The 21,379-nt window shown below is 43.5% G+C and overlaps 1 protein-coding gene across 1 annotated transcript in view; it reads left to right on the forward strand.

The window, feature by feature from the left end:
- Positions 1-21,379, forward strand: part of WWC2 (WW and C2 domain containing 2) — a 152,751-nt gene that overhangs the window by 81,467 nt on the left and 49,905 nt on the right. Inside the window, exons 2-4 of the mRNA XM_061404121.1 lie at positions 4,020-4,129; positions 9,900-10,103; positions 10,802-10,878. Coding sequence (XP_061260105.1) covers positions 4,020-4,129; positions 9,900-10,103; positions 10,802-10,878 — 391 coding nt within the window. The remainder of the gene's footprint in view (positions 1-4,019; positions 4,130-9,899; positions 10,104-10,801; positions 10,879-21,379) is intronic.

Below are 21,379 nucleotides of genomic sequence, written 5' to 3' on the forward strand. Positions count from 1 at the left end.
GCAATAATAGGAAAAGCTGGATTATTTCCAAGTGTAATCAAGTTACTATAACTTGTAATCATAGTGCATGTTCTGAAACTTTTGTGACTTCTGGTTGTCGAAGTAGTAGGTATATTCACATCATACTTAGGCTTGAACATGTTGCTTTGGTGCCTGGATAAAACTTGCATAATGTCTCTCTTTTGTCATTCAAACATACCATTTCCATGTCTCCTTATCCTTTATTTCTTTGGGATGCCTGTGCCTTTTAGACAGCCAGGATAGAGGAGGTTAGGGAGAGAGGATCCTCCAGCAGAAGGATGTGATGGAAGCTCAGTCTCAGCAACAGAGTATGAAGACTGGGCCACGTCCCATGGGGTGGGGAGATTTTGATACACATAGAATCTAGTCCCTTTTTCAAAAGAAAACCCAACTTTCCTGCACATTTTTCATGATATAAGGTGGGATCTGAGCACAATTCTAAGAGCCAGATTTTGGACTCAGATTAGGTTCAAATTGACTCCAGGTTTGCAGAGCACATGTGGCAGGTTGCCATGTGTAGAGGCCTTGCTTAACACGGCTGAGATTCATTCCGTTCGTCTACTACGTGTGGAAGCTTTCCACTTGTCAGGCATCGCACCAATCGGTTCGAGTTTAAACTTCATGATCTCCCTCCCACTCCATCCCTACCTTTTTAAAAAAATAATAGATTGGAAAACAGAGGCTTTTAAGGTTGATAACCTGCCCGGCGTTGTAAGATGGCAGAACAAGGACTTGAATCCAGGTCCCTTTGATGCCAAACTTCAAGTTCTTAACTTCTGAGCCAGATTCTTTCAAATTACTTGGAACACTTGATTAAACAAACACTGCTGGGCCCTAGACTTTCTGATCCTATAGGCATAATATATAGTGTACTCCAGGGCCCAAGGATTTGATTCTAACCGGTTCTGAGATGTAGAAGCTGCTGGTCGTGTGGACTGGACTCTGAGAAACACTGCTGTACACTGTGCTGCCTGACTCCGTTCCCTGACAGTGAGAGAATTCACGTGTCCTGCTTGGGTTCATAGTTGCCAGCGTTTATTAACTGCCTAACCATGTCCTAGACACTCTTGAGTTAATCCGTTCTCATCCTTTCATTCATCGTAGCCAGTAGTCACATTGCAAGAAGATAGGGGTTGTGACTGCCACTTAAAACAAAGAGAAAGAAACTGAGGTAGGGAAGGCTGTCCAGTAAGATAGCCCCACCTTATAGGTTATTTTTTTTTAATGTAATTCAACCTTTTCTGTAAATTAAAAAAAAAAAATGTGAGGATAATGATAAACAAGATGTGACATTGCTCAGTCCTGTGCGACTCTTCGAGATCCCATGGACTGTAGTCCTACCAGGCTCCTCCGTCCGTGAAATTTTCCCGGCAATGATACACAAGATGATCATAAAAGGATCCTAGTGAGCCGCAGGTCCTGGAGATAAATGGAAAAGGCATCGTGACAGTTCTTGGCAGCCCTTGCCACCCAAGTAGATACAGTGTCCACAGTAGTCCTCAAAACAACTGAAGAAAAGCCTCCTGTGTTGAAATGAGGTTTTAAAAGACGCTTTCCTCAAGTCACTTTCGTACACTGCAAATGCCCTGTGATGTGGCTGTGTTGAACCTTGATGTTTACAACAGTGGCCAGACCAGTCACCTGCTTTCCCTTGATGTTAACAGCAAGCTTGGGCCTGTGATGTTGGCCTCGCTGCTCATCAATGTACTGGCCGTATCTAGAAGTGCTCTAGAAAAAACTTGGGGAATAAACAGCTCTCTGCTCAAAATCATTTTCTTAAAATGATTGCTTTCAGTTCAGTTCAGTCACTCAGTCATGTCTGACTCTTTGCAACCCCATGGATTGCAGCACTCCAGGCTTCCCTGTCCATCACCAACTCCCAGAGCTTGCTCAAACTCACATCCATCGAGTTGGTAATGCCATCCAACCATCTTATCCTCTGTTGTCCCCTTCTCCTCCTGCCTTTCAATCTTTCCCAGCACCAGGGTCTTTGCCAGTGAGTCAGTTCTTCTCATCAGGTGGCCAAAGTATTGGAGTTTCAGCTTCAGCATCAGTCCTTCCAATGAATATTCAGGACTGATTTCCTTTAGGATGGACTGGTTGGATCTCCTTGCAGTCCAAAGGACTCTCAAGAGTCTTCCCAATGCCACAGTTCAAAAGCATCAATTCTTCGGTGCTCAGCTTTCTTTATAGTCCAACTCTCACATCCATACATGACTACTGGAAAATGAAAACATGGAAAATGATTGGTTTAGTTCGGAGACTAAAGAGGAAAAACGCTAAGTCAGGAATTAGAAATCATTCCCTTGATGGAAATGAAGTGACTTGGCCCCGAGGTCAGTCCTGGGAGGGCATTCTTCATGACTCTTCTCTGGGCTGGACTGCTTAGGAAGGCCGGGACCCTGTAGCCACGTCCAGAAGTTGATTTCACGCCCAGGGAAGGTTGAGAGAAAAAGAGACGCTTCTTTCTTTTGATCCTTGGTGTACTACATCCTCGGAGGAGGCTGTTGCAGGCCATACCTGGGAAGAAAGGATTTCCTTCCTTTTCATGTTTTCCTCCCAGAGTTCTGAAACACGACATAGCTCGTTACTCTGATGAATGATGCAGTTCTAGAAATGACCTGTATTTCAGTTGTGCTGTGAAATCACCAATACGAACCAGCATGGATCACAGAGTCCAGGTGACTTCATATTTGGAACTGCGCTCATGGGGCCTGAGCGTTAAATTAGCAGATATGTCACCTGAAGTTGGCCACCCTACAGCAGGGTGGTCACTAGTCTTTGGCGCTGGCCTGCCTGCAGCTGCTCTAACAACCAAGGAAAATCTGAGAAGCGAAAATGAGGAAGTGAGAGAGAAAATCAACCCATGATCAAGTCCAAAACCTGTACTCTGCTTAGATAACTAGTTTCCCCATTACTTTTAAGGCTTATAGAAAAAGTATAAGGCATTTCTAAAAGTGAGGTCATGTCGATATATAAATATTAATACTTTGTGTGTTTGGTTCCATTAAACATTTTGTTGAGGGACTATTAAGTCCAAGTGTAAAAATAGCATCTATTTGTCCCTCCTCTCAAGGAGAGCTCTTCATGGACCTTGCAGTCGAGTTAATTTTTAGAAGAGCAGCCAAATCTGTAGTTGGTGTAACCAGGTGTATATCTTGTCTTGAGCATGTGTGCATGCTCCAACTCTTTGCAACCCCATGGACTGTAGCCCACCAGGCTCCTCTGTCCATGGGATTCTCCAGGCGGGAATATTGTAGTGGGTTGCCATGCCTTCCTCCAGGGGACCTTCCCAACCCAGGGATCAAACCCACTCCTCCTGCGGCTCCTGCATTGACAGGTAGATTCTTTATGCTGAGCCACCTGGCAAGCCCTTTTCTGTTCAGTGGGAAGCCTATTTAGCTTCAGAGCTCACTCTGTACCCCAGCCGTCTTAACCCTTAGCTTGGAGTTCTTCCTGATGACCTTATTCATTTATTGTACAGATTTATCTCCCAGTCTTAAGCTGTAAACTTTCAAAAGGTATCATGACTTGCTACTTTTTTGGATATAAATCTCTGCATTTTAGCCCTGTGTTTTTTTTTTTTTTTCTTTAATGATTTCAAACACAGTAGCAGAAACAGTAAAGAACAAAACGGAAATGCAGCCTGGACGCTTAGCACGCGGGTGGTGCTGGGCTTCGACACGTGCGGTTGGATGGATGGACGCTTAGCACGCGGGTGGTGCTGGGCTCCGACACGTGCGGTTGGATGGATGGACGCTTAGCACGCGGGTGGTGCTGGGCTCCGACACGTGCGGTTGGATGGATGGACGCTTAGCACGCGGGTGGTGCTGGGCTCCGACACGTGCGGTTGGATGGATGGACGCTTAGCACGCGGGTGGTGCTGGGCTCCGACACGTGCGGTTGGATGGATGGACGCTTAGCGCGCGGGTGGTGCTGGGCTCCGACACGTGCGGTTGGATGGAGAGTCACCCGTGCCTTTGTCTGGTCTGTTCCAGGTTGACCAAGCCCCTGTCGTTCGCTGACTGTGTTGGCGATGAGCTGCCATGGGGATGGGAAGCCGGGTTCGACCCTCAGATTGGTGTCTACTACATCGATCACATAAACAGTGAGTTTTTCCTTTACAGTACAAACAAGCATGTCAGACAAGTAATCCCCCCAAATCTAGAGTCATACAGGAGAGCAAACACTCTGCAGAATGAATTTCTCTATTTCAAACCCTCACTTTAACAGAAATGTCCATTTTGGAAGTTTTGTTGGGCTTATGGGGGCAGAGAGGGAGAGAGGAGTCTGTCTGTCTGTCTGTCTGTCTGTCTGGAAGGGCACCAGAGCCTCCCCTTGCAAGTCCCTCCCCCATTCCAAATGGCATGCCCTGTGCAGGTATGTCCATAGTACCGGCTACCCACTCATTGTACTGCCCGCACATTATTTGTTTGTAGGTTTTTCCTCACTAAATTGTGAGCTTCTTGTGGACGGTGACTGTGGCTTTACTTTTCCACCTTTGGGTGCTTCGTATGATGATAAATCCTTCCATGTTAGAACAATGAAGAGCTTTGTTGTGTAACGCACAGATTAAAAACCTGTTTTTAAAGAAATTAAAGTTCTAAATTATGGTTCTAAATTATGCTTCAGAAAACACTGTTCTTAATATTTAAAAACTTGATGATCAGAATATAAATTTTTAGGTCTCCCATTTTTCTTTGGTACGGTAATAGGATCTCAGTGGCCTGGCGGATTTACTGTGCCCCGAAGTGCCCCAGTTACCCACAGCAAGTAGTCTTCCCACTAAAAAGGCTCTGATCCATTATCTCATTAATCTTAAAGACATTCCTGTGAAGTAGTTTAGGGAGGAAATTGTATGTTCTTCTCTTAACAGCTGGTCTACACATATATTATGTCTTGACATTGTTTGGTTTCAGCATTATTTTCTTTTTTTTTTTTCAGGAAAAAATTAGAGAGTGTTTGGCTGTTCAATACTATTTCTATGTCACACTATTAAATACCTAGAAGTAAAAGTTTTGACCTTGACAATGATAATTACTTTAGGCCCTAAGTGTCTGTGATAGAATTCACCTTTCAGTGGCTATGCGTGTGGAGTCAGAGTTCTGTATAGATACTGATGGGGGTGTTTGTAACTAACTGTTCATTAGTTGGTTAGTTAAATTGCTCAGTCGTGTCCAACTCTTTGCAACCTGATGGACTGTAGCCTGCCAGGATCCTCAGTCCATGGGATTTTCCAGGCAAGAGTACTGGAGTGGGTTGCCATTTATAGAAGGTAATTATGAAGTACTGTCTGTAAGGTTTTGATATTATCACTGCAATCAGAAGTAAATCACTTTTTGATAGAGTCAAAGCTGTACCTTAACTCTTTTGTCTTTTAGTAATTAAGGTCTATTTACATATAAAAATGCACAAATTTTAAGCATGTTATTTCAGTGAATTTTGGCAAATATATACTCCTTTGCAGCCGCTTCTCAATCAAGATACAGAATGATTTTTCCCTCTGTGTTTTCAGACTTGCTCCCTTGGCCTTCTCAGACCCTTGATACTTTGTGCCATTCTCTTTAAAAAAATATTTTAAAACTTTAAAAATATTTTTCATAGAAGCAATACATGTGCTGAGGAGAAAAGTATAAATTATAGGTTAAAAAAAAGGAAGAAAACTCAGAAATAACCAGGTATTCTAAACCTTTCAGTGTGTCTGTCCAGGCCTTTTCATGTTCACACACACACACACACAGTTTTCAATATATTTTTTACATCAAGTGGAACTATATCACATACAGTTTTATAAACTGCTTTTTTAAAATGTAATATATAATCTTTCATCCAAAAAATTTTCTGCACATCATATCAACTCTTTTGATAAGAGAACCTCACATTTCTCTCAGATGATCTTCCTAAAATATAACGAAGATCCTTTCATGCCCCTATTAGAACCTTTCTGCCACACACTGTTGCTTACAGAATGAGTTTTGTATTTCTCAACATGACATTCAAGAAACCACAGCTCGTCCCTCTTGAGGTCTTGGGGAAGAAGTGAGAGAGCAGAGCCTTAGATTCTATTCCCACCATCGCCAGTAGATCAAAGGAGACCAATTAAAGCACCCGTCCATTCTGAGCGGCGTGCCTGCAGCTCCCGAGAAGGTGCTTTAAGCTGATGCCCAAAGGATGAGTGAGTTAACCAGGGCTGGACAATAAGGGGATGGGGTACAGTTTGGGGGCTGCAAGGAGAAACTGCCTGCAGAAGGAAGCCCCATAACTAAAGCCAGAGGTCTGAAGAGGCCACGGGAAGCAGGACTTAAGGAAAGAAAGAACATCAGTGATCTGAGGCTGGTGTAAATGAGGCTGGGAGAACGGCTGGAGTGCCAGACAGGGGTTGGTGCTCGAAGGGCCTCTTGTCTCAGACCTTTCAAAGCCCTGCTTAATCACTGCCGATTCCACGGGACCTGACTTTTTCAGCTGGAAAAAGTCCCCTGTCTCTAGGCTCCATGGCACTCAACCTTGCTCTTCTCAGGGCTCTCACCATTTTCTACTGTATAAAATGCTTGTTGTCATTGTTGTAGCTTTAATTCCTGTGTCACGACCTGTCCTGAGCTTTGTAATCTCCTTGGCAGGAGGGATCATGCCCGAGCATCTCGTTTTCTGTAGTCATGCAGTAGATGTTCAACTGTCTATAGAAATAACACACCATAGCAGGTAAACATAGCAGAGAGTTTCTAAAATGGAAGATGAGGAGAGTCGCTCATATTCATTTTATTCATTCTTCCTGAGCACAGCAGAGAGAATAGAAATGTGCTTAAGAGACAGAAGTAATATTCCTTTGAAGAGTCTAATGTTATCTTCCCTGATAAGTTCTTCTAGCTCACAGTGTGTTCACTATCTATAAATTCCCCCATCTGTAAAACTGATGAAATGTGAATTCCCTTGAGGTGTGTGATGTCTTAACAGTATGTGATATATTACTTCTCTTATATAGTAGACAACATGCAAATTATATTGCATTATAATACAGTGATCTCCTAAGGCCACCAGGTCTTAATAAAAAAAAAAAAAACCCACGTTTGTGTAATATACTTTTTTTGAGTATTTACATTTAATAAATATTCTTCACTGATCTATTCAGCAAACATAAGTGATGGAGATAAAGCCCAGTCCTACTTGATGAAGCCTTCTTCAAAGTGCCTCTGGGAACCCACGTTTGTAGTTCCTATTTGAATGGGACAGTATATCAGAAATGTCAGTGGTGCCTGCCGAAGCTAATAGCATCCGCTATTTAAACCGGTCGACTGGAGTATTTCAGCTAATCTATCCAAAACAAATGCTGCCAGTTTATCATGATGATGATTACCATTGTACTTTGCTCACTTACGTGTCCATCAGTGTTACTTTCAGTGTTTTGAGGAAATTTAGCTGTTGACAAGCATTTTATTGAAAAGTATGCCCGTTCGCCAATATATAGGGAAATACAATTAGGTGAAACGTCGAAAGATACTGAGAGAGAACTGGGAATACATATCTTGCTATAGCTTTTATAACTTACAAGCATTTCAGGTTTTTCATTTACACTTTCAATTTGTGTCATCTCTTTATTTGGTTAGTTTCCTAGTTATTTACCTCACTGCAACAAGTTACCCCAAAACTTATGACTTAAAGTCCGTTTATTATCGCATTGTTTCTGTGGCTGATGAATCCAGGCAAGGCTGGGTGGATTCGGTCCTCTGGCTCCAGGGCTCTCACCAGCTGACCTCGAGGTTTGAGCCGGGCTGCATGACCGGAGGAACTGAGCTTACATGTGTGGCTGTCAGAACAATTCAGTTTCTTGTCAGCTGCCAGCCAGTGGCCCCCTCCTCATTCCTTGCATGTGTGTGTTTGTGCGTGTGTTTGTGTGTGTGTGCACGCATGCGCTCAGTCATGCAGTCGTGTCCAACTCTTGGCCACCCATGGACTGTAGCCTGCCAAGCTCCTCTGTCCATGGAATTTTTCCAGGCAAGAACACTGGAGTGGGTTGCCATTTCCTTCTCCAGAGCATTTTCCGACCCAGGGATGGAACCCACATCTCTTGTATCTCCTGCTGTGGCAGGCGGGTTCTCTACCACTAGCACCACTTGGAAAGCCTGCTATGTCCATAGTGTGAAAGTGGAAGTGTTAGTCGCTCAGTCATGTTCAACTCTTTGCAACCCCATGGACTCTAGCCCTCCAAGCTCCTCTGTCCATGGGATTCTCCAGGCAAGAATACTGGAGTGAGTTGCCATTCCTTTCTCCAGGGGATCTTTGCAACCCAGGGATCAAACCCGGGTCTCCTGCATTATGTAGGGAGATTCTTTACCATCTGAGCCACCAGAAAAGCCCGCTATGTCCATAGGATGGCTTTTAATTTGGAAGTTGGCTTCATTAGATTGAAAAAGCCAGGAAGAGCCAGGCAGAGAGAGCAAGATGGTGGTTGCAGCACCTGTAACCCAGTCTCCAGAGTCACCCCGTCTTCATCCATGCCTCCGCTTGAGGCAAATCACTAGGTCTAAGTGGCATTCAGAGGCTTGGATAAGACGTAAGGATAATCCTGGGTCATCCAGAGTGAAGACCATGCATTTCTGTGTGTTAGAGGATGAATTCTCTCTACTTTGAGTTAGTTTGCATTCATATTTTTCAAAATACTGGAATTGAATGTAAATATTGCACGTTTAGGTGGCCAGAGACCTTTAGTTATAAGGAATATTTGAAATGGAGATGTTTGGGCTCTTACTGGCTGACCTGTCTACAACCTGGGCTTTTATTGTGGTTTCCTCTGGGAGGGGTGCAGGAGGCAGGTTTCAGCAAGTTTCAGATGGGATATTTCGAATAATTTCATAATTCCACGCAGGATGCAGTGCGTGAGCTGTCGCAGAGCACAGGCTCTCAGCTGCAGCCGCTCACGGGAATCACTGGAGGAGCTTATAAACCTGCCATTGCCTGGGTTCCACCCGCAGAAACTCCGATTGGTCCAGGATTTCTTTTAGAGCCCTCCAGGTGATGCCCGTGTGCAGAAGTGCAGGACCAAGAACAGTACCTTGGGCTATTCTCCTGAAGCTGGGCACTGGGGTTTGGTCTTTTTGCTTGTTTTAAAATTTCTGATCCACTGTGGACTGACTGGTATTTTTATAAAAGAACAATCACCATGAATTAGAAAAGTTTAAAAAAATTAAAAATGCAAGCCCCAGTATTATTAGAGTCAACAGATACACAGTAACTATGAAATTGCTGTAAGATTTCAAAATGTTTACTCCTGATGCCTGTACTTATTGTCACAGACACATAACAGAACTCATGGACCGGTGCGGGTCTGCATCCCAGACCTTGAGGGATGTAGATGTAAAGGGCAGCCTGGCGAGAGTCCTGTATTAAGTGCACAGAAGCGTAGGGAGTATATTGGCTTCAGATTACACAGGGCCATAAGTAGTGTGGCTTCTATTCTGAAGGTGTTGAGGAGCCAGAGGGTTCTGGGAAAGGCTGACCCAATCATAACCATGTTGCTGTGCTTACTTTGACATCGTATATAATATATTTGCAGCGAGAATAAATTGATGACAAAGACAGAAAGAGGTCAGAGTGGGGATGGACTGGGTAAAATAAAGCAAAAACTTCCACGTTTCTGGAGACGTCACTTCATAATACTAACTACTTGAAGGACATAAAAATTAAAGACGGCTACTCTCTTTTTTTTTTGGCTGTGCCTCTCAGTTGCAGCATGTGGGATCTAGTTTCCTGACCAGGGACTTAACCCAGGTCCTCTGTATTGAGTGCGCAGTCTTAGCCACTGCTTAGAGCACAGAGACCACCAGGGAAGTCCCAGCTACTTCTTTTTTAAATTCTGAAAAATAACCCACCTGATTTATTTTCAGAAACTACACAGATCGAAGATCCGCGGAAACAATGGAGGCGGGAGCAGGAAAAGATGCTCAAGGACTACCTGTCAGTGGCACAGGACGCCCTGCAGACGCAGCAGGAGCTGTACCACGTGAAGGAGCAGAGGCTGGCCCTGGCCCTGGACGAATACGTCCGCTTGAATGATGCCTACAAGGAGAAGTCCAGCTCTCGCACCAGCTGTAAGTACAGCGTAGCTGTTCAGACCTGAGAAGTGGGCGTCGACCTGCAGGTGACGGGAGGCCACTGGGCGTCTGTGGGACGGCGCTCTGGGTCCTGTCCCTTCTTGGGCAGGAGGAGCCCCTCAGCCCCATTTCAGATAAAGGTCTCGCTGAGGGATTAACGTTTACCTTTTCAGATCAGGGCAAATAATCTGGCCCTTGTGCTGCTCTTGTACGTTGTTTTTAGTGGGACTAAACTGAAACCGGAGCAGTTAGCACAGACGAAGTTTCTGTTGACCACCTGAGTTGACCGATCTCTCTCTCATCTCAGAGACTGGCCTTTTTTAAAGCAGCAGCTGTGAAGGGCTCAGACATCCCACTTAAGTGACAAGTTTCTGGGTAACACAAAGCACAGTTAAGCTGTATCTGCAATAAGCTCCTCTAAGATTTTATCCATAGATATAAAATCCACAGGAAACTGAGGCACTGGGGTCTTGATAACGTTCCTTTTTATTGAAAAAAAATGATGAAGGTTTGAAGATGACTTTTTATATCTAGGTGTCTGATGAATGACAATAAAGGAGTTATAAAGTTAAGTAAGTATCCCAGAAGCATGTAAATCTTGTTGTTTTTAGCGTTTGTAATTTCTAAGTTGACAGCTAGTTATGCAACTTGTACAAGTCACTTTTTTTTTTCCCCCTCTCTTCTCCCTTTGAAAGTATTCTCAGGCTCTTCATCCAGTACTAAATATGACCCTGAGATCTTAAAAGCTGAGATCTCCACTACACGATTAAGGGTAAGATTTTTTTTTTTTTTTTTTTTGACTGTGGTTCTATTAATATGCTGAACATATGCATAGAATCTGGAAGGGGCCTCTGTGGTCAACTGCCATCTCAATTCAGTAAAGGAACCGTTCCACTTATCCTCAATGGATGGTCTTTCTGCTTTTGTTAAAACATGTTTGTGAGATTGTTCTTATTAATGTGACAGACTGTGTTCCATTTCTGCGCAGTTTTATTGTTTGCAGTTAGTATATAGAATCAAAATCTGAGTCTAAAAAACTTCAATTTTTCCTTATTGTGCTGAAAGTACACATCCAAAGTGGAGCTTAGTTCCTTTTTCATCAAACGGCCCAATCTATCAAGACGCTCACAGTTCACATTACCAAATCACTTCTTTTTCTAGGTCAAACTTTACTGGTGCCTCACACTTCCTTATGGGTTGTTTGCTGATCTTTACCCTAAATCTTTCTGACTACACGGCTGTTAAGGTCGCAGCTTGTTTATCCTTGATTTTTGGAGTCTTAAAGATTGCTCTCCAAGTAAATAAACTGTGCAACCCTTGCATAGGTCATGAAAGAGATTACTGCCGTGACCCCAGAGGCCCCCATGGTACTCCCTTGTCATCCTTGTCCTTCTCCCTAAAGGTGACAGTAGGTGACCCTTATTGGCAATGCTATAAATCCATTTTCTGCCTGCTTTGAACTTTGTGAAACTGAACTGCTACCACATGGATGACTGATGGCTTCTTTTGTTCAACATTTCTTCTGTATTTTTTTTTTTAATTTGTTATTTTAATTTATTTTGCCTGTGTTGGGTCTTAGCTGAAGCACGGGGTCTCTTACTTGTGGAATGTGGGATCCAGTTCCCTGACCAGGGGTCGAACCTGGTGCTCCCTGCATTGGGAGCTCGGAGTCTCAACCCCTGGACCCTTGTTCAACATTTTGAGATTCATCCACATACACTTTTATTGCGTGGAAACCATCCCACCTTTGTGTAGATACCATGAATTCATTCCTTCTACTATTGACGTACATTAGAGTTTATACAAATTGCTAGTAATTAGTAACTTGCATCTTAATGTGTGTGTCTGTTACACATGCCTTTGGGTGCACAGATGTACGCATTTTTGTTGGTTATGCAACCAGGAGTGGAATTGCTGTGTTAAAATATACTCGAGCAGCTACTCACACACAGTTTCAGGCCTTGTTAGTCAATCAGTTCAAAATATTTCCTGATTTCTTTATGATTTGTCATCAGAGTGTTCTGCTTAGTTTGTAAACAGTTTGGGATTTTCTTATCCTTTATTCAGCTTAATTCCACCACACGTTTTCAATTCTAAAATTTGTTTATTTTTTGTTTTTAATTACTTGCCCAAATTCTGCACATCAATGTAATAATTTTTTGAACAAAATAATCACAGTTATTTTAAAATTCCATGTCTTGATTAGTATAATAGCTAAAACTTCTTATGTGTTGAATTCTTCGGTCTGGTCTGGTTTTTTTTTCTCTGGATTTTTGTTCAGTATTTGACCTCTCACAGCTGCTTGCTTTTAATTAAGAGCCATATATTATGTATGAAAGAGAATAAAGATAATTTAAGGTTTGGGATGATCTTGTTATCCTTCAAAGAGGATTTACTTTTGCTTCTTAGAGGAAGTTAGTTCAGGGGCAGATAACTTCAATTCAGTCAGGGTTTGAGTTTTCTGAATTCTGGGCTTCATTCTTCTTCTTTTTCCTTTGTCACCACACCCGTGGCATAAGGGGAATTTGTGCCCCGACTGGGAATCGAACCCACAGGGAAGTCCTTGGGCTTCATTCATTTTCCTCAAATGAGGTCTATTTCCAGAGCACCCTTTCTCGTAGGTCAAAGCTCTTCAGAATCCCAGTTGAACTCCTGGGCTGTTTCCTGAGGAAGCAGGCTGATTGAGGCTGGACTCCAGCGTCTCCCTGGAGCCCTCGGCTCTGAGGAACAGCCAGTGCTTCTCTGCCTGTCAGGCTCCCGGTCACTGCATTCTCCCAGCTTTTCACTTTCTCAATCACCTACGCAGATGCCTCAGAAGGAAAACTGATGCCAAGTTTGGATCTTGCCTACGAGGCCTCTCTTATCATTTGGCTCTTTAATAGAAGTTCTTGCTGTCTTGGTAATTCTCCAGTGTCTCCAAATAGATGTTTGTTTGTTTAACCTCACAACTTTTCTATTTGTTCTCAGAAAACGTATGAAGAAAGTCCGTCTATACTTTCTGGAAGCAAACCTCTCTTTGGTGTGGACTTTGGGGTGTAATTTATGAAGTCACTGTTGGAAGTTTTCTTTCCTGCCACAAGCAGCCCTTTGCCCTGTCCACCCGCCTTCATTTCTCTGTCTGTTCCTCACGGAGCTCGTGGGCCGGTTTGTGGGACACCTCGTTGCTGCGTCTCTGTGTCGTGTCTGTACATTTCTGTAATCTCTCAAGCAGACATCTTATCTAAAAAAAAGACTGGGGTGGGACGACGGGTGAAGGTATGTTGTCAAAACTTACCCTTGCTAAACTTCGGTACTCCCTGGAGCTATGCCCATCTCCGACGTCACTACGTATTACTGCTTCCCCTTTGAAATTTTAACCATTCTTCACAGTTCTTTTCTTTGAACATAAATGCAGTACCTCATATTGTATATGGAATACCTCAACAGGCTATCCTAATCTGTCCCTTTAAATCCCATTTTAGAAAAGATGCAAACTAAGAGAGGGGTTTCTTAAAACAAAAGCAGGGCTTCCCTCGTGGCTCAGTGGTAGAGAGTCCATCGGCCAACGCAGGATACGTGGGTTCGATCCCTGTTCCGGGAAGAGCCGATAATGCCTCGGGGCAGCCAAGGCCCTGTGCCGCGGCTGTGGGGCCTGTAGCGCCCGGGACCTGAAAACTGCTGCGCCCACGTGCCCTGGAGCCTGTACCCCACAGCGAGAGAAGCCACTGCAAGGAGACCCCCTCACAACTAGAGTAGCCCCTGCCCGCCGCCACTAGAGAAAAGCCTGCACAGCAAAAGCCCAACACAGCCGAAGTAAATAAAAGTATTCAAAAAAGAATAAACGAGAGCAGAGAGGTTGCCTCACACCAATAGCCGTCGGAAGGAAACGGAGCCCCGTATAACGGGGAGAGATTCCAGAAGACCCCACAGAGTCACGTCGCCCAGACCCATCGCCTGATGCCGCAGAACCCCTCTGATAAAGCTTATTTTGCAGCGGGTTTAATGCGCACTTAGGAGCCTGTGTTCACCCGTATGTCATCGCTGTGGGACGACAGAGTGAGTCGGAAAGGAGTGCCCTCCTCGACAAGGCAAGCCCCTCAAGAAGGGGGAGGAGGCATTCACGAGTAACTGGAGTGAAAGATGAGAGCCTCTCTTCTATTAAGGAGGAGGTGCTTGTCTAATACTTCCGGTCTGTGAAAATGCCTTTTAATAGGAATGCTTCCACAGCACATGGGCCCTCGTGGTCCACGTTCTCTTGTGATGCTTTTAGCCATATCATGGTTTGAACGTGGCAGGGCCGATGGTGCCCTCTCTCTGCCACGAGGGCATGTTCTGGCAAGGTAGATCTTTGAGAATGCCCCAGGTGTTCTGAAGTGTCTGGATAGCTTGAGCCGAGTTTCATGGATTTTGACAACCTAGCTTTTCTTGGCTGCCTGTCCTGGAGAAGTCCTTGCATGTACCCATCCCTTTCACAAAGTAATGCCACAGAAATTGTTGTGCAGCCACTCAGTCGTATCTGACTCTTTGCGACCCCAAGGACTGCAGCACACCAGGCTTCTCTGTCCTCCACTATCTCTTAGAGTTTGTTCAAACTCATGTTCATCAAGTCGGTGATGCCATCCAACCATCTCATCCTCTGTCGTCCCCTTCTCCTGCCTTCAATCTTTCCCAGCATCAGGGTCTTTTCCAGTGAGTTGGCTCTTGGCTTCAGGTGGCCAAAGTATTGGAGCTTCAGCTTCAGCATCAGTCCTTTCAATGGGTATTCAGGATTGATTTCTTTTAGGATGGATTGGTTTGATCTCTTTGCAGTTCAGGGGACTCACAAAAATAATAACTCATGGATTAGCTAGCTCCTCATTGCTTTGGTGTCTTATAGGACCTGTCTCCATTTTGGGTTCTAGTAACAATTTTTCATACAAAGCCTAGTACTGGTTTCATACCACATAATTTTAACATAACAATATTAGCAGGTGTGCTTTACTTGTTTTCATTGAATTAGAGCAAGTGGGTCAAATGTTTGGAAACCAGGTACATAGGCGCATCAGTCTAAAACATCTGTTTTATATTATATTATGGTCGTAGGTGTTGGTGATCACTGGGCTTTAGTTTCCTCCTCAGGCGAATGGGATGACAGTACTTCCTTGGCATCTAGTTGTTGAAAAGGTGAAATGAATAAATTAAGCTCTTTTAATAATACACTCATCATTTTTACAGGTAGTGTTCAATTTTTTGAAAAAAAAATCTTTTTTTAAGATGAGGAATTTTAAAAATTTATACCAAAATTTATTATTTCATTTGTTCATTATAGATACTTACAAAGCCAAAATTTATTATTTCATTTGTTCATTATGGATACTTAGGATAGAGAGTAAAATATCTTACATAAACTAAACCTTCAACTCAACTGATATTTTTATAAGTTTATAGCAAAAATTACAAATAAATGGGATTTGGTGAAAATTTGATGCAGGAAAATTTTGGTGAATTTTGACTGCTTTTACTGATTGTTTATCAAACTGAAATACAATGTTGGAAGTGTAAAAGCATAAATTTCTTTAGAAATACAGATGCAGTTGAGAAATTTTTTTATTAATTTAGTTAATGTTTTCAGATCTTTTTATATAGATTATTTTTAGTATTTATTGAATTTGGTACAGTATTTTTTCTGCTTTATGTTTTGGTGTTTTGGCTGGGGGGGCATCTCAGGTCCTCACCCAGTGATCTAACCTGCACCCCCTGCATTGGAAGGCAGAGTCTTAACCACTGGACCACCAGGGAAGTCTCACATTCGAGACTTCCAGCATGTCACTACAGCATGTGCTGTATGATCCAGCTTCTAATTGTGTCAGAAAGGAAGCAAACGCTCCTTTGGTTAAATTATTTGCTCTCCGTGCAAAATACATAGCTGGTTCCTGGGCACTGCTATTGATAACAGTGTGCTGTCTTTTGTTCCTAAATATATTTACTCACACATTGTTAGTATTAATTCACTTTGAATTGTTTTTAGCAATGGTAATGGACTCAGAAGAGCCATCCACAGTCTCACCTATTTGTAGTTGTGTCCATAGATTCTAAAAGAATAGTGGTTCAATGTAAGGGTTAGTTTGTAACTGTGAACAGTTAGCTCGTGTACACGTCAAACAACAGCACTGTAACCAGTGCTGTAACTAACCTACAAAAACCATAACTGTGTGCTTCAAATAGGAAGAAAAATGCCTTCTGAGAATGGAAATTGCTACCAATAGGGATTGTCTCTTGACTAGACATGAGTGACGTCTTTATGCTTAGCTTATTTATTAGGTTTTTATGTAGGCCATTTTGCTACAGGTCTAGTTTGTGTTTGCTGACAGAGGTCCATGTAGGCAAAGCTATGGTTTTTCCCATAGTCATGTATGGATGTGAGAGTTGGACCATAACGAAGGCGAGAGCTGAAGAACTGATGCTTTCGAATTATGGTGTTGGAGAAGACTCTTGAGAATCCCTTGGACAGTGAAGAGATCAAACCAGTCAATCCTAAAGGAAATCAGTCCTGAATATTCATTGGAAGAACTGACACTGAAGCTCCAATACTTTGGCCACCTGATGCAAAGAGCAGACTCATTGGAAAAGACCTTGATACTGGGAAAGATTGAGGGCAGGAGGAGAAGGGGGCGACAGAGGATGAGATGGTTGGATGGCATCATTGACTCAATGGACATGAGTTTGAGCAAACTCCAGGATATAATGAAGGACAGGGGAGCCTGGCGTGCTGCAGTCCCATGGGGTCTTAAAGAGTCGTACATGACTTACTGACTGAGCAACAAAGATTGTCTTTGATCTTACATATATTATCATACCACTGATAACTAAAACCTTTATAATTGTAGTTTTCAAAAATTTTCCAGGGTTCTAGACCAGTCTCTGCTGCTTAGTAGCAGAGTAACTTCAGTGGATTACTGATTCTCTTTAGTACTGAGATCCCTCACTTGTAAAATAAGCATTAAAACTGTATTTGTCTAATGGAGCAGTTGTGAGGATTGAGAGGATAGTGCCTGGAACACGTGAAGCGCCTGGAATGTTAGCTCTCATCTTTACCTCCAAGGAGAGTCCATGTTTTTTTTAGAGAGTCCACATTATTTTAGTCCACAATTTTTTAGTCCACATTTTTAGAAAAGGCAGAGGAACCAGAAATCAAATTGCCAACATCCATTGCATCATCTAAAAAGCAAGAGTGTTCCAGAAAAACATCTATTTCTGCTTTATTGACTATGCCAAAGCCTTTGACTGTGTGGATCACAAAAAACTGTGGAAAATTCTTAAAGAGATGGGAATACCGATCACCTGACCTGCCTTTTGAGAAATCTGTATGCAGGTCAGGAAGCAACAGTTAGAACTGGACATGGAACAACAGACTGGTTCCAAATAGGGTAAGGAATACCTCAAGGCTGTATATTGTCCACCCTGCTAGTTTAACTTAAATGCAGAGTACATCATGAGAAATGCTGGGCTGGATGAAGCACAAGCTGGAATCAAGAATGCCAGGAGAAATATCAATAGCCACAGATATGCAGATGACACCACCCTTATGGCAGAAAGCGAAGAACTAAAAAGCCTCTTGATGAAAGTGAAAGAGGAGAGTGAAAAAGTTGACTGAAAACTCAACATTCAGAAAACTAAGATCATGACATCTGGTCCCATCACTTCATGGGAAATAGATGGGGAAACAATGGAAACAGTGACAGACTTTATTTTGGGGGGGTCCAAAATCACTGCAGATGGTGACTTCAGCCATGAAATTAAAAGACACTTGCTCCTTGGAAGAAAAGTTATGACCAACCTAGCAGCATATTAAAAAGCAGAGACATTACTTGCCAAAAAAGGTTCGTCTAGTCAAGGCTATGGTTTTTCCAGCAGTCATGTATGGATGTGAGAGTTAGACTATAAAAAGGGCTGAGCACCAAAGAATTGATGCTTTTGAACTGTGGTGTTGGAGAAGACTCTTGAGAGTCCCTTGGACTGCAAGGAGATCCAACCAGTCCATCCTAAAGGAGATCAGTCCTGAATATTCGTTGGAAGGACTGATGCTGAAGCTAAAACTCCAGTCCTTTGGCCACCTGATGCAAAGAGCTGACTCATTGGAAAAGACCCTGATGCTGGGAAAGATTTAAGGCGGGAGGAGAAGGGGACGACAGAGGGTGAGATGGTTGGATGGCATCGCTGACTGAATGAGTGTGAGTTTGAGTAAACTCTGTGAGTTGGTGATGGACAGGGACACATGGCGTGCCGCAGTCCATGGGGTTGCAAAGAGTCGGACATGACTGAGCGACTGAACTGAACTAAGAGTCCGCATTGTGCTAAACGTGCCAGTCAGCACTAGCATTACCCTTTGCTGTGACCTGAGGGTATTTGTTTTTATGTTCTGTGTCCTGCATTGAAACTGGGTTGGAGAATGAGAGTAGAAAACAGTGATAGCTAAATACGCCAAATGGCTCTCTGAGAAGAAAAAGTGTTGGACACTTAACAATCAAACTCTCTTTTTTAAAAAATACAATTGTATTCTAACAGAGTTCCATTTGCAACTTTGACCTATATAAGAAATAGAAATGGATTCTATTTTATTTTTCTTATTTATTTTAAAATATTTCTGTTATTTATTTATTTGGCTGCACCAGGTCTTAGCTGCAGCATGTGGGAGTTTTGTCAATTTCGGCATGTAGGATCTTTATTTGGCTGAGTGTGGGATCTAGTTTCCTGTCCAGGGATCAAACCTAAGACCCCTGCATTGGGAGCAAGGAGTCTTAGCCCCTGGGCCACCTGGGAAGTCCCAAGACCAAACTCTTAAAAACCAGAAACAATCCCAAATAATGTTGAGTTGGAAATAATACCTGTTTTCACTTACCATTATAATAGAATCAAACATTTTCATCCTGAACAAATTAAAATGCACATTGATGTTAGGCAGCTGAGAATCACTCATGTAATCCATTCAGAAGCCTCCCCAGGATAAAAGCAGTAGCTTCCAGCCAAGTGTAGGTAAAGTAAATAACGGAGGAGAAAGGAAAGCACAGGTACGTCAGTCTCCTCTATCATTGTCACCCAGCACACAACACAGTCTCACGTCACTTAAGCAGAGCAGAGTCTGAGTTGTCAGAAATTTATTTAAATTTTAAACGATCATTAAAAAAAAACTTTTTTTTTTTGGACTGCTCTGGACCTTTGTTGCTGTGGATGGGCTTTCTCTAGTTAGTGAGCAGGGGCAACTCTTCTTGGCAGTGGCCTCTCGTTGCGGAGCACAGACTCTAGGCACACGGCTTCAATAGTTGCAGCACACAGGCTTGGTAGCTGTGGTGCACACTCCTAGTCGCTCCGTGACACGTGGGGTCTTCCCGGACCAGGGGTGGAGCGCGTGTCTCCTGCACTGACTGGCAGATTCCCATCCACTGTAGCACCAGGGAAGTCCTTAAATGATCATTTTTGAAAGAAATTAGATGGGTGTGTCATCAAAGTCCAAATGATTTTCAAGTTTTATGTCTGTAAGACACACTTTTAATTCGGTTGTTCCAAGAGGGCTCAATAGATAGCATCATGTTTCTATCAACTGTGTTTTCAAAGGTAGACACAGGTTTCAGCCCAGCTATTTGAGTTACTATTGATCTTTTGGATTTGTGCTGCTGCTACTATTTTTAAATAAAAATGCTGGTCTTTTTTGGTAGAAAACTGTTTGAGAGTGCTCAGAAGTAGAATCACACGTGGACTGAACTGAAATTGTTGATGGCTTCTGATGTGGTCATAATCTGACGCTAAAACTGGAGTGTCTTCGCTGGACACTGTGCATGAGCTTGTTGCTCTGTGTGAATGTTAAAGCACCTACAAGACCCTCCTCTCCCAGGCCACCCCTCCTCCCTGGCCAGGGTGAGCCTCTCCTCCTTGGGGTCCAGGAACATCATCTGTACCTCTCTGTGTAGTAAGGAATTGGGTCCTGCAACACAATTGTTTTAGTTTACTCTTACTGAAGTATCGTTGATTTGCAATGTTGTTAATCCTCTTACACAGCAAAGTGATTCGGTTACACACACACAGACATTTATGTTCTTCTAATACAATTATTTCTGTTTCCTTTTCCCTAATAAAACAGAAGTGTGTTAGGGCTCAAACTGTTAAGCCTTCTGGTAAACCCAGCAGGTAAATTATGCAGCATCTACTGTGTCCAAAATCCTGGGCCTCACGGTCTAGAATCGTGAGTGTCATACCGCCCTCGTCCTCATCGTGAGTCCTCAGAGTGACTCTTCTCCCTCTTGACTTTTTCCCCTTCTGGTCCACAGTGCTCTCTATTTCCCTGGCTTCTCTTGCCTCTGCTTCACCATGTCCTGTATCTCCTCCGCTCATGGACCTCTGAGCACTGCAGATGCCCAAGTTGTTCTGTTTTTGAACTTTCATCCCTTCTGCGCACACAGTCTCTCTAGATGATCTCACTTATGCGCATGCATGTAAAAACCGCATCCTTATGTCAGTGACCCTCCCTTCTATATCAGAAAAATAATTGTCTTACCAGAAACCCTTGATCTTCCCCCCCAGTCCAATATTTTTGGGCTTCCCTGGTGGCTCAGCTGGTAAAGAATCTGCCTGCAGTGTGGGAGAGCTGGGTTCGATCCCTGGGTCGGGAATATCCCCTGGAGAAGAGAAAGGCTACCCACTCTAGTATCTGACCTGGAGAATTCCATGGATTGTGTAGTCATGGGGTCTCAAAGAGTCGGACACGACTGAGCGACTTTGCCTTTCACTTTTTGCACATCATCTCCGTCACCGTCCACACTGAGGCCACCACCCCGTGCTGTTGGTTCTACCTCTGAAGCGTCTCCTGTAGCACGCCCGCCCACCTTGCAGATAGGACGGCCCTTTGGGCAACTGTAGTCACCGCAGTGGCCTTCTGCAGCCATGAAGCCGCTCCTGCTCTACAATCCCGCCTTGATTCTCATTGTTCTTAGGAGATTTAGAGATCCTCAGCGTGGCTTCAGGTGCTGTGTCCTCGGGCCTCCTTCTCCGATCCCACCTCCTGCCCACACGGCACCTCTGTAACGCAGCAGTGGCAGCATCGCTAAATCAGACGCCTGCTGAGGTTGCCCTGGCCCCGCGCAGCTTAGGGTGTGTCCCCAAGCTCCACCCTGCAGGGACCCTTCTATCACTGAGGCCTATGGGCCTTCTGGCCAGGGAAGTCCCTCTGTCCCCATTTTATATCTTGAAGTATCCTGTGCTTTTCTTTTCGATCACCAGTGGCAATTGGTAAGGTTTATTTCATTGGACAATTATTTGCTCAA

The sequence above is a fragment of the Bos javanicus genome, chromosome 27 (assembly GCF_032452875.1).
Source record: "Bos javanicus breed banteng chromosome 27, ARS-OSU_banteng_1.0, whole genome shotgun sequence".
NCBI classification, from domain to species: Eukaryota; Metazoa; Chordata; class Mammalia; order Artiodactyla; family Bovidae; genus Bos; species Bos javanicus.